This window comes from Parus major, chromosome 5, assembly GCF_001522545.3.
Source record: "Parus major isolate Abel chromosome 5, Parus_major1.1, whole genome shotgun sequence".
Taxonomy (NCBI): Eukaryota; Metazoa; Chordata; class Aves; order Passeriformes; family Paridae; genus Parus; species Parus major.
The window spans coordinates 45,944,305-45,956,590 of NC_031774.1; the positions used below are offsets into that span (position 1 = coordinate 45,944,305).

The following is a 12,286-nucleotide window of genomic DNA, read 5'->3' on the forward strand; positions in this document are numbered from 1 at the left end:
AAAGTCAAACCAAAGGAAGGAAAAAACTGCACTCAAATATGGGGGAAGAATAAGCACCAGGATTTATTTTTAAGACTCTGAAATCTATGGGAAGAATTGCATTACATTAAAACATACAGAATTTCACTTCCATGAAATTCAGTTTCTACAGAAACATCAGTATGAAGAGATTTTAAAAACACATTAAAAAAAAGGGGTGTGTGTAACCTTTTGTTAGATAAATCATACCATCACTAAACCAGCTTTGCAGACTGTTTGCTTCTGCTGAACACAGTGGGAGTTCTGCTATAGACTGAGAGACAACAGCCTGTTCCTCAGTGCAAGCTGGAGAAAAGAATGTACATGTGCTGGAGCAGTGGTTGTAAAACATGGTGCTGATTTTAGTGATGGCTTTTTCCATGCACCAAGCATGAGATCATGTACAGGGCTGTATTTACATGGTGATGTAATTTTGCAGCAGAAGCTGGAAAAACAAGGAAGGTATATCTTGTCCAAGGTGATATATGTCAAGCTTTCCACAACTAGGTAGCCATGTCATATATATGTTGGCAGGGTGAAAATAAGATGTGGGACAACCCTGCCCCAAACTTCTAGACGAGCTTATGTTTTGGCTGCAAAATCAACTCATAACTCAAAAGGGAACTTTCATCAGGCAAAACAATTTTTGAGTCAAACAGCATATGTACTTAATTGAATGCTTACAAAATCACCTTTTATTTTATACAGATGTTCTGCCAACAAAAGGAAAAACAGAGATGCCTAATGGATTTAACAACATTGCTCTATTTAGTTGTGATCACATAAGATCAGTTGCTCAAATACAATTATTTTCCAAGTAATATTGTATGACAATGTGGTTTACAAACTGTTACACCCATTTATCTTCTGTGGTAGAATCTCACATTTTTTTCCTTAAAAAGAATGCTCTGGTGTGTCACTGAGATATAAAAACTTGAAAAATAAATTTGTTGACCTTATTTACATACAGAATAGTAATAAATAAATAAAACAGGTTTGTTTGATTAACCAGCTAAATTATATACATACATTTTGGAAAATCTGATCAAGTTTAGTCTATGGCTGTTTTCTAACTATGCAGGCACAGATCTCTGTATGAATAACATTTAATATAAGATCATAATTGTTCTTTCAGTTCATCCACATCCATTTGGGAGCTGACCAAAATAAAACTGGTGCAGATCTGAATCTCAGCTGCTTTCATCAGAATTGTTTTAGGTTGGGAAACCGGGTGAGTCACTAACTAGAAGCAAGAGCAAATCCAACTATAAACCATGTGTGCCTTTTATCTACAAATAATGTGAACTGACAATATAGCATTAACAGTATTTTCAGTGACGGTAAACTTGGATGTAACAATCAAAATAGTGGCTAAGGATGCTTTAGAGGGACAACATACAGCTGTGACCATTAGAAGAGTGTCCCACACCTCTTTTTCCTTCTTCTTGCATGTCAGCTGTTAACTCATTGAATTCTTACATGAATGCAAACAAATGCAGAACATGTCAAAGCCTGGGAATGGGCACAGGATGAAGCAGTGCCTCAGATTGCTGCAGTACCTGTGTGCATCTTGCATGGAGAAACCTTATGGATCTCCTCTGTGTGTCAGCAGTTAACTCCCCTACAGACAGCACTACATGAAACAGTGTGTGTTAGCTGGCATTTTCTCAGAGAAAAAGTAGGAACTGAACTTCACTTTGAGAGACTGCTAAACATTAGTATAAACAAATGGGAAAAAAGGAGGAATATTTGCTGTTCATAGCTTTTATTATAAACATATAGATTAAATATTAACATAGCAAAAAACAAACAACAAAAAAAAAGAGACTAGTTAGGCCTTTAGAAGGGTAAGTGTCCTAAACCAGCCCCAGAAATCCATTTTATATAGCATCCACTGAGTTGGCAAACTCTCTAGAACCACTGCTGTGGTAATTGAAGTCTACAAAACACTGGGATATTCCCTGTCCTCTTTTAAACAGAACAGCCTTCTGCATCAGGAAACAGTTAGTTTGCACTTTTGTTTATTGCCACAATGAATAAAATGTTCAGCCACAATGAATAAAAAAGATCCATGTATTCAAATAAAGATACTCCAAAAATATCAGTTCACCCCACTTACTTTTTTCATTTTACCCAGCAGGCCAGGCTCCTCTCAACTCTTTTAACTGGCTGAAAATTATCAGTGTCAGTCAAGATCTTCTGGACCTACTGGGAGCTTTGCAAAGAGTAAGAGCTAGAACCAATGTTTGTTTACCAAGTAACATGCAAAATCTTTTTTCAGTTTTTTTATAATGACTGGTCAAAAATGACTGGACAGAATATGTATGAGTCTGAAAATATTTCTGTTCTCAAAATATTAAATTCCAACAACAACTATCTGAATGGTTGAAGTTTTGAAAGTTTCAGTTATCAACTGATGAAAAGAAACAATTCTAAGTGATTCCATTTTTTCCTGATACTCAAAGACAAAAAACTTGAAATAAAGGTGCTCCGAGCTGTATTGCTTGGAGAGGATGTGCTTTCCTGTTACAGCATTTTCTCTGCTCCCCATATTCCTTTGCCTTCCAGCAGTGAGTGCTCTCAGTCCCACTCTAGTTCCTTAAAGTCATGAAGAAAGGTAGATTTATTCTGCATCTATACAAACATACATATTTGTACAGTCCAGACAGCCAACAGTATTTATGTGGAGTTAATGAAATATGTATGTATTTTTTAATCAGGTAGTTGAAGTAGTGCAAAGAGGTCTGTTCTTTTAAATTTATACATTATCAATTATATACTTGGTATTTTCCCCCCTTAAAAATAACTGTGAATGAACACCTGAAAATATGGGAACTAACAGAAAATATAGTCTTAGGATTTTGTTGGAAAAATACAATTTGAAATAAAAAATATGGTAATTTCTTCTTACTAGAAACAAGTAATAAAAATATACTTCCACACATAATTTTTTAGCATCCTAGACATGTAACAAATACTTCTGCAGTAGCAGCCCATCCTTTAAACAAAGTCCGAATCCCTTATAGTGCTGCATTTTAATTAATATCAAAAAGCACGTAAGTCAGTAAATCTTTGCCTACTCCTTTGTACATATTAGCCTGTGTTTTGGCAATGTAAGCAAATGCTAGGGCATGTTGACTATTTAGGAAGTGGTTTACATATAAGTATTCTCTATAAGAAAGCAATCTTAAAAATCCTGGCTCTGATCCTAGGCAGGGTCATTGCCTCTTTGTACTATTCCATTGATTCCAGCCAGAATTTACCCAAACAGAGCAAGTCTGTAGGGCCCCCCTTGTAAAGATCACAAAGTCAGCAGAACTTTTGTCTTTCCATCTCTCTGTTTTAAGGACAGGGTAGGGACAAGCTCAGCCTTCTGAACAACCCTTCATCCAAAATGGAGATTAGAAAATCCTGTGGGTACTGCCTTATTCTGTACTTCCCTTTATGCCTTCTCCTGATGCCACAGCTTCCCCACTTGCTCAGGCCCATGTTATTCTGATCAAATGGTGTCAATAACCCCAAAGGCTCACAGGTACCCAGAATCAAGCCTCTGACACTACCCATACCCTGGACTTTGGAGTCTGCCAAAGACAGCACTGCAGATGAGCCTGATGTCAGTGGCCAATGAAACAGAATTGATTCAAGCTGCTTCTCTCCAAAATTGAATTTCTGTGCTTTTATGAAGTCCAAAAGGGGCAAACATCTTTTTTTCAAGATGGATTTTGTGAAATCAAATGAGCACTTTTTCCAGTTCCTAAGTCTTCTTTCTGATAGTATTTAGCCAGTATTTCTCTTGGTGAAACTGAATTTTCTGTTTCCACAGAGGCATGATGCAGTGGAGAACTTCTGAAGAGCTTGCATAGACAATATCTTTCCTTTTATTTATACTATTTTAGACAGCATATGAATTTGTGTAGAAAAATCAGTTCTGAGTTTCATCTCCAGTCTTCAAGATGGACCAATGCTGTACCATTTAACAACAACTTTTTCAGGGTTTGCAATGGTATCTTTCCACTGCTCTACTGCTTCACTGTTGCTGCTATCAGAACTTAACCAGATCTGCATTTGGGGGGGAAAAAAGAACAACGAAAAAAAAAGAGTTTACATGATATAATGAAACCCAGCATTTACTAGTTCCAAATAAATACCATGGAAGTGTAGAAGAAGATACAATGTATAGATGTGACCAAAGCATAATACCAACAAATAAGAGTTCTTTCTGCTAGTCCTAACATATTGGCTTTCAGTTGGGAACACAGAGAGTCTGTGTTTAAATTTAGCTTCTAAAATAGTTTAGAGAACCCACTACATAATAATGTTTCAATACTTAATAAGTTGTTTTAAGCAAAGCATTCCTTGCTGTATTCAGATGCACATGCTGGGGTCAGGGGCTCTGCAGGCCAGTGGCCGCTCTGTGTGTTCGGACGCGGTTGGCTCCGAGCCGTGCAGCATCCGGCACGAGCTGTCCAGCATTTTCATGAGCATTTAAAATTGCACACTCCCACAGCCAGGGCCAAACCTGCATTCCACAGAGGTTACTAGCATGCCCATACCACACATAGTCACGTAGTAAGAGTCCGTTTCTTCTCAGTATTCAGTTAGTGGATAGTGGCCATTAAATGAGGAAATGAAGCACAAGTAGGAAATTTTCCCCCTTAACATTATCACCAGCCTCCATTGCCAAAAGAATTCTGCTTATGTAAGTAGGTAGCGTTATTTACAGGACTCTATTTCCTCAAGTCTTCCAAGAATGAGTCTTTTTAAGACTTCTCAGAAACCTTGACCATGAAGTACATTTAGCCTATACTGCTGGGGCATGAGTCCTCACGAAGTGAGAATAATGTCTTCCAGAATACCACAGACAGCTGATGTTTCATTCACAGAGATTCAATGTACATCTTGCTCATGATTAAAGACATGCCTGTAAAAGCAGCCTAATCTAAGTATTGTCTGCTTAGAACAGCATCCAATTAAACACCATTCTCTGAAGAAAAAAGTTAATAGATCCAGCTATATTCATTTTTTTCCAGATACCCAGCCAATTGCTCAAAGTACATTTTTTCCTGAGCTATATTTTATGTCCTCATGTGTTATGTGGCAATGTCTGCCTTCATGAGCTGAAACAACCTTTTCCAAACAACCTCTGAGGAGCACAAGTTTTCCTCCCCCTAAAAATAACATCCACAATCAAATGCAACTCATCAGATTGAGATTTCCTCATATATTGCTAGATGACTGCAAAATCATACTCAGTTATTTCTCCCACCAAGGCAGTACAGCTAAGAAGAACATTTTTTTTTTTTGCTTTTCCTATTTCAAATCTAATTTCACCAACAGGAAGATGGGACATGTGCAGCATGAGGCTACAAAAAATGGAGGAATTTCACGTAACTCTTGCTAGCACATTGTTTCTGTATCTTATACATGAACATCTCCTGTAGCTGCATGTCTTCAGCAGGCACAAAAAGCATCACCAGAATAGGACAGTATAATTCTTTTGTACCTAAGGATAGCACAGTCCTCCATCTGACATGGGACATTACATTTGGGATCTCAAAATTGAATCTACATTATTAATTTATGCATTTATTAAAATTCTGTTACTGCATCTAACTGGGTCAGGAAAAGCACAGAGCTTTGAAGAACAGCTATGGCTCACCATACCAAGAAGAAGAGAGACAGAAAGGACAGGATGATGGTGAATTAGAACAAGCAGGGGAAGAAGATGGAGAGAATAATGAGACCACACTACTAAGTTTTATAGTGGTTAAATAAATATGATCACACATACACTTTCAAGGAGGTACTACTGAAGTTGTGTCTGTTAATTAAAACACAACCTAAAAATATTTTGTGTTTGGACACTTACACTATTACTTGATCATGCAGACTATTGTACTGATTTCAGCATTGTTTTACCCAGGAAAGGAGTCTCATTGTAGCTGCTGATATGTCCTTTTACACAGCCCTGTTGTGAGTGCATTGTTATGGTAAACCAACACCCCCTTGCTGAACAGGACATTGTAGGTTATGGAGCTCCTGTGGGTGCAATGTTTTTCTTTAGAAAGCTAAAGGTAACCAGGAGATCCTGTATCTCTTGGAAGCAATCTGTCACATAGTAATACTCCACACAAACCTGACCTTAGGATTTCTTTTTGAAAGAAAAATCAAGTGTCAACTCCCATTCTCATGCTGGTACACATTTAAGAGCCCAGTACCATTTTAGCTTGGATTACATACAGAAGAGTTTAGTAGAATTTACTATTTTGTGATGTGTCACCTCATTTAAAGTATTTTAAAGTTCATACCAAGAAACTGGATTTGAAGTAAAGGGTATCAGGCTATTTAGCAGAAACCAACCTGTCCTAGGAAGTGCTTTCTTCTCACTGAGCTTTTGCTGTAGAGCTTGATGAGAAAGCTAATTCCTTGTTCTGCTTGGCTGACTGGAAAAAACATCATTTCTCCCCACTTCACTTGGCCATTAGTGGACTTCAGAAGGCGAGTCTTCTTTTTATAGATGATCCCTTCTGTACTAAACATTCCAACTTTCACAAAGAAATCTAGCACAAAAGGGAAGGAAAAAGGCATAGCACACAAAGGGTTACTCACAACACACCCAAAAAGGAGTCAACAAGATCCATATGTATGCTTTGAATTGCATCAATTTCTCAAAAGTCTGGCCAAAAGAACTCTACAATAGCTTTCCTAACTAGTCACATGAACAGAATATTTCAGTAATATCAGACTGATTAACACAGTATCCAAACAGCAAGTGCAAACTAATGCTTTTGTATGTCAGGATTAATACTGGGATAAAAATCTTCCAAAAGACATAAATACATATCTTCAAACCAAACAAAAAGTAATCAAATAAGATATCTGGGGAAACAAGCCTTGGCAATGGAAATCTACCCCACAATATGTTAGTCTGAGGTTTGTAAAGAATGTTATGAATTGCCAACCCATTTGAGCAGCAATTTACCTGTTACAAATGCTTTCAGAGAGGAGGCATGAAACAGCTGATGTAACTTACTTGAAGACAATGGCATAGATGAAACAGGAAGGTTTTGTGCTTCAAGAATCTGTAACTGTATCCTCCTGTTTATTGCTTGAAAACAAGTTCCTATTTGAAGTTCTGCACGGCACACCTACAAGCAGAAGAATGTTGCCATAACATTTGGATTAACTTGCTTATAAACTCAGGAACCACAGGAATTTTGTCATATGTTGGGCTCCCACATTTCTATCTGGGATTTCCTGGACAGAAATATAAGCATGTGTTGTATTCAGAACCTGCAGATGCACAGTAAGTGCATCTTGCACTTGTCATAGCTGCAGTAAATGTGCTCCACTGATGAGCTGCTTATGTGTGGTGTACATATGGCCCTCGTGGGCTGCAGACAGGGATACTGGCCAAATCACCTAGGCCTATCAGTTTTTACCTGGTAAAATTCTGCAGTGGTAAGAGCATACAGGAGAAACCAGACTTGCCATTGTAACTTTTCTAAATCTGGGTGTGGAAGTGAGAGATCATATAAGGGCACTCACACAAAAACCTTCAGAGTTCCCCTCCCACGCTTCTGAATTTTGCAATATGGAGAGATAAGCAGTGTTTTCCATAGATGCAAGGCACTGTCACTTGATGCTATGAGTGCTTAGGGTGACTGCATACTGTGTAGTTTCCTGTGTTATGAAAGTACTTGTGTTTTACATGCCTACACACATACACCACTACTGCACACACCAGTTTATGTATCAAGATCTCCAGTCTGATTCTTGGGGGTTTTTTATAATTTTTGCCAGTGGAAAAGTTGCACTGAGTCATTCTCTTTGCTCTCCTGTCACACTCTAATGTCCTCAGAACACCATAAGAGCAGCAGCACAAGGCCAGTGGAGACCCACCTTTCCTGATGGCCTTCATTTAAATGGACTCTGCTAGTCTTTGTTGCCTTCAAGTTCTAAAGCACTTCAAAATGCACTAAGCAAGAGAGCATCAGGTTAGATAAAGAAAAGCCAGGCCCCAGTTCATCAAAGAGACCCAAATTCTCTTTGTAGCTCAGGCACAAAATTTCTGTGTAACCCTGAGAAGAAACCACTTAGTTGACTCTGAGCTTTGGCTTTCTGCTGGCAGAGAGGGTTTGCTGCCTCATAGGGTACTATCCCAGAGTGTCTGGATGTCTTGGATATAACAGTGACAAAAGCAAACACAGATTGAGAAATGATGAGATGATTCAGAAATTTACACTGAGATGAAAGCTTTCTAAACCAGCTTCCTCTGTGACTTTATCGTACTGCTTTTGAAGCAATATGGTTATTCACATTAGAACTAAAAAATGTCAAGTGTAACTTATGTTAGAAATCAAGAGTATCATTCATATTATTCAGAAACACTTAAATAAAATTTGCTTTTGAATTGCTAATTCAAGTTTAATTTGTTGAAAATACAAATGTCTAGACAATCTATAAAAGAAACAAATAAAGTGAGGGTAGGGGGAAAGGAAATCCCACTGCAAAAACCACCTGCTTCTTATTACACTAATGGAAATGAACTGTCTGAATTATTACTTCACAGCATGCAATCTGAACATTAAATATATGGCTGTCTCTGCAGTTTCAGGCCACTGAAGATCTTAGCACTTTTCTTCCATAACAAAAGCAGATTCCATTTGCTCTGAGCTCTTGCTGTGAGTCCTAAGGATCTTCTGATGCTTTTTTGGTCAGAAAAGACAATTACCCGATGTCCTTTGCTGAACATTTCCCCAGAATGTCCCTCCCTCAAGCTGTGAGCCATGGTGTGGAAGAGCTTGCTCTAGCTCTTTTCCTGGAAACATCTGCAGTTTATGACCAGAACAGCTATGTGCAGAGTTCAAAAGTCTGCATTTTTTTCTCCATCAAAACGCCTTTCTCCAAGGAAGCAGGGTAAAAAGAAAAAGAAAAAAACAAACCCCTCTAGTTTTTACTACTGAATTATTTTACTTTCACTTCCAGCAACCCTTTCTAGGTGAGTTAAGAACATACTTTCATGGTATTGGCACTTACAGGTGCTTTGGAAGGAGGAGATATATCCAGCCAATGATTCGACTCCTGTGAGCTCAGCTCCCGCAGTGCCAAGGAACATTCTCCAATAGTTTTTTTCCTGGGAGTCTGTGTCTGGATTTTAAATACCAATCTGACAGCCTGCAGGCTTTGCAGTTTAATAGCAAAAACAAAAGTTTCCATAAATTCAATGTCCTAGAAAGAAAAACAGATGAGTATCATCATCATTTTAAGACAATTCCACTGAGTCCAAAACCTAGAAACCAAGGCATCCTGGTTCTATAGCCACTGCTCCTGACTGTCCCTTTAGGTTGCCATGGAAAGTGTGCTTTTATAGTGCAAAGTCCACACACACTCACCCCTGCATTGTCACACACTGGCAGGGCCAAAGTTCTGGATTATTTTTCACTACCATAACAAGTTGTGGCCATCTCTTCTGGAGCTTTACAACAGTGCACACACACATTGTCACAACAGATTCTCTAAACTTTTGCTACAGTCTCTCCAGCTAATTTTATTTTCTTTCACCTTTGGTTCACATTATTGGAGATTTATGTTGCTTTACCTTCCATCCCCTTAATATTCCTTTACTGCCACTATCAGGAATTTTGTCCCATGTGACCAATTTTTACTATTTTCTGTAGAGAAAAAGTGTGAATATTGTCTCCTGCCAGATGAGAGGAAGTACCTCAGCTACCTTCCCTGGATGAGTGTGCACCTACAGGTATGCCCAGTGTTCCTCTGACGAAGTAAAATACACCTGGTCAGTTACCATAGCAAATATGGCATAGGAGTGGATGTTTGGTCCATTTTAAAAATCCATTTACACGTCACATTTATTTTTTGTGGAGAAAAATATTTCTCAGTATTTTGCATGCCTCTACTTACATTGCAGCCCTCCTTGGCAGAAGATTTGAAATGCACAGGCTTGGGCAGTGTGATAATTCCCTTGACACAGATACGAGGATTTTCCCCACAGCTAGAAGGCCAGCTCAGGTCTTTGCACTGCAACATTGAAAACAGTCATTTTGGACAATGCAAGACTTGCCATTTGATGTAGTTACAAGGTTTCTGTCTGCTCAAAGTTCCATTGCCTGAAAATTATTCACAGCTACTGGAAGAATAGAAAACAACCAGCATAACTATATCACATTTGCTGACAAAAAAGCCTCAAGAAACCACGTGTCCTCAGAGTTCTATTAGGGTTCTGCCCTGAAGGAACTGTTTGATTTAAAGTCATAGAATCACAGAAATGACTTAAACTGTGCCTCCACAGCTGCTCCCATTTACCGCCTTCAAATTTCCACAGGAAAATGTCCATAGTAGGACCAGCCTATGACCAGCTCAGCTTTCTAATCTGTGCTGAATAGTTCTTCATGTCTCAAGCAGAATATGTGTTAACATATGTTAACATATGTATAGTAACATATGGAGATATATATATTATTTCTTCTTATTGACTGCAGCAGAACAGAGATTGCAACAGAAATAAAATTAAAGGAGAGGGAGATGCTTTGAAGCCTAGTATTACATTTGACTGAACTTTGTTTATATTAACATTTTAAAATATTTTTTTTTCCTAAAAGTATTAATTGAAGTAACATATGTTACTTCATATGAACATAGTAATCATGTGAAGTAACACAGTAACAAATTTTATGACAATTACCATTAAGTATAGTAGAATACTCATTGATTATTGAATAGTCATTATTTGAATAAATAATGAATATGAATGAGCAAATAATGAATAACTTATTTATATTTGCTTACATGTAAAATTGTGATCCAAATCTGTTCTACTGAAGAAAGATAACACAACTTCACATTCAGTCTTCCAAAGTCTCGTTCATCACCTGATAATGTAATAGTATCTATGGAAGAAAGCCAATTAATATTTTTAGAAGTAATGCAGTATCTTAAAAGTTCACTCCAGAAATAAGGAAATTCATCAGTAGGTGGACTGCTTATCTTCCCAAACATCTCTCAAAATAAGTTTGAAATATTTGCAGCTACATTTTAAGGACAAAATATCCACCCAGTCCAGTAACTTGGCCTTCTGCATGGCTAAAAGCCTTCACATTTAATGGACCAGAATCATAGAATAATCCTGTAATCATAGAATATCCTGTGTTGGAATGGACCTTTAAGGATCATAGAAGTCTAACTCCTGGCCCTGCATAGGAGACCACACCAAGAATCACATTATGTGCCTGGGTTATCTCTACTGAATTTAATAACTAGTGTTATACTCAAACAACTTTTATAAAGAAAAAATCATGTTCCTGAGAAACCCAGAACACATTTATATCCTATCACTTCCCTTAATCTCTTTCACTGTTAAGCTTATAAATTGGCCTCTTCTTTATCTTTCTCAAATTTCAATTCCAGTCTAGTAAACATTATTTATTATTTAACATTTACTATTATGCTCTCTCCAAGTCAGAAAACCCATTTAATATCCTTTTTAATATCCATATTATATTTTAGTATTTTTAATATCAATTTAATATCATTTAATATAATTAGCATTTCTCTGTCCTGACTGGAACCAGGTCATTGCCTTGGTCTTCTTTTAGAAGGAGACTGGGTCAAACTTTGACTTACAGCAGAGTGACTTTTGTGGGGACTTGATTAGTTTTTGAGGGTTTATTTTGCCATATCTCCACTTCTTCAGCATTCTTTCATTAAGAAGGATACTGGGTTTGCATACAATATTTTTGTCTAATGACTAGTGTAATATGGTATTGGATTTCAGGCACTTCACATGAAAAATACTGATAGATGAAAAATGACCAGACCTGGGATCTAGTGCTGCATTCTGTCCTAACATGGTGTCTGCAATTTCTTAGTTCAGTTGGGTAGTAAATCCAAGTATGGATTTGTCAAATGCATGAGAACTTCTCAAGGTCTCATTTGCTCAATCTCCATACAACAGGACAGTGCATATCCAAAACTCTTAATTTCAAATTGCCAAGTCATCTCCAGCTGACCTGCTAGTCAGATTCATCCAAAAAAACCCCCCAAACCAAACGAAAACATCAACAGCAGAGTCAAAACAATTTAATGCTTCATGTGCAAAGGGAAATATTTCATTACAAGGTAAACAAACAAAACATTACCCAGACTCCTGTTACTGCCTTGCGAATCCTTCCTGGAGGAGGTGCTGCTAGGTACACTGGAGACTGAATCATATCTCTGGGGACAGGAAGAAAGGAATCACTTAATTCAG

The 12,286-nt window shown here is 37.7% G+C and overlaps 1 protein-coding gene across 3 annotated transcripts in view; it reads right to left on the reverse strand.

Moving 5' to 3' along the window:
* Nucleotides 1-681: 681 nt before the first annotated feature.
* TC2N (tandem C2 domains, nuclear) overlaps nucleotides 682-12,286 on the reverse strand; it is a 31,986-nt gene continuing 20,381 nt past the window's right edge. For all 3 annotated transcript variants that reach the window (XM_015631721.3, XM_015631717.3, XM_015631718.3), the window contains 7 exons: nucleotides 12,177-12,252; nucleotides 10,828-10,928; nucleotides 9,943-10,059; nucleotides 9,058-9,249; nucleotides 7,052-7,166; nucleotides 6,379-6,578; nucleotides 682-4,077 (listed from right to left, as the gene is read on the reverse strand). In XM_015631721.3, coding sequence (XP_015487207.1) covers nucleotides 3,967-4,077; nucleotides 6,379-6,578; nucleotides 7,052-7,166; nucleotides 9,058-9,249; nucleotides 9,943-10,059; nucleotides 10,828-10,928; nucleotides 12,177-12,252 — 912 coding nt within the window. In that variant the 3' untranslated portion in view covers nucleotides 682-3,966. The remainder of the gene's footprint in view (nucleotides 4,078-6,378; nucleotides 6,579-7,051; nucleotides 7,167-9,057; nucleotides 9,250-9,942; nucleotides 10,060-10,827; nucleotides 10,929-12,176; nucleotides 12,253-12,286) is intronic.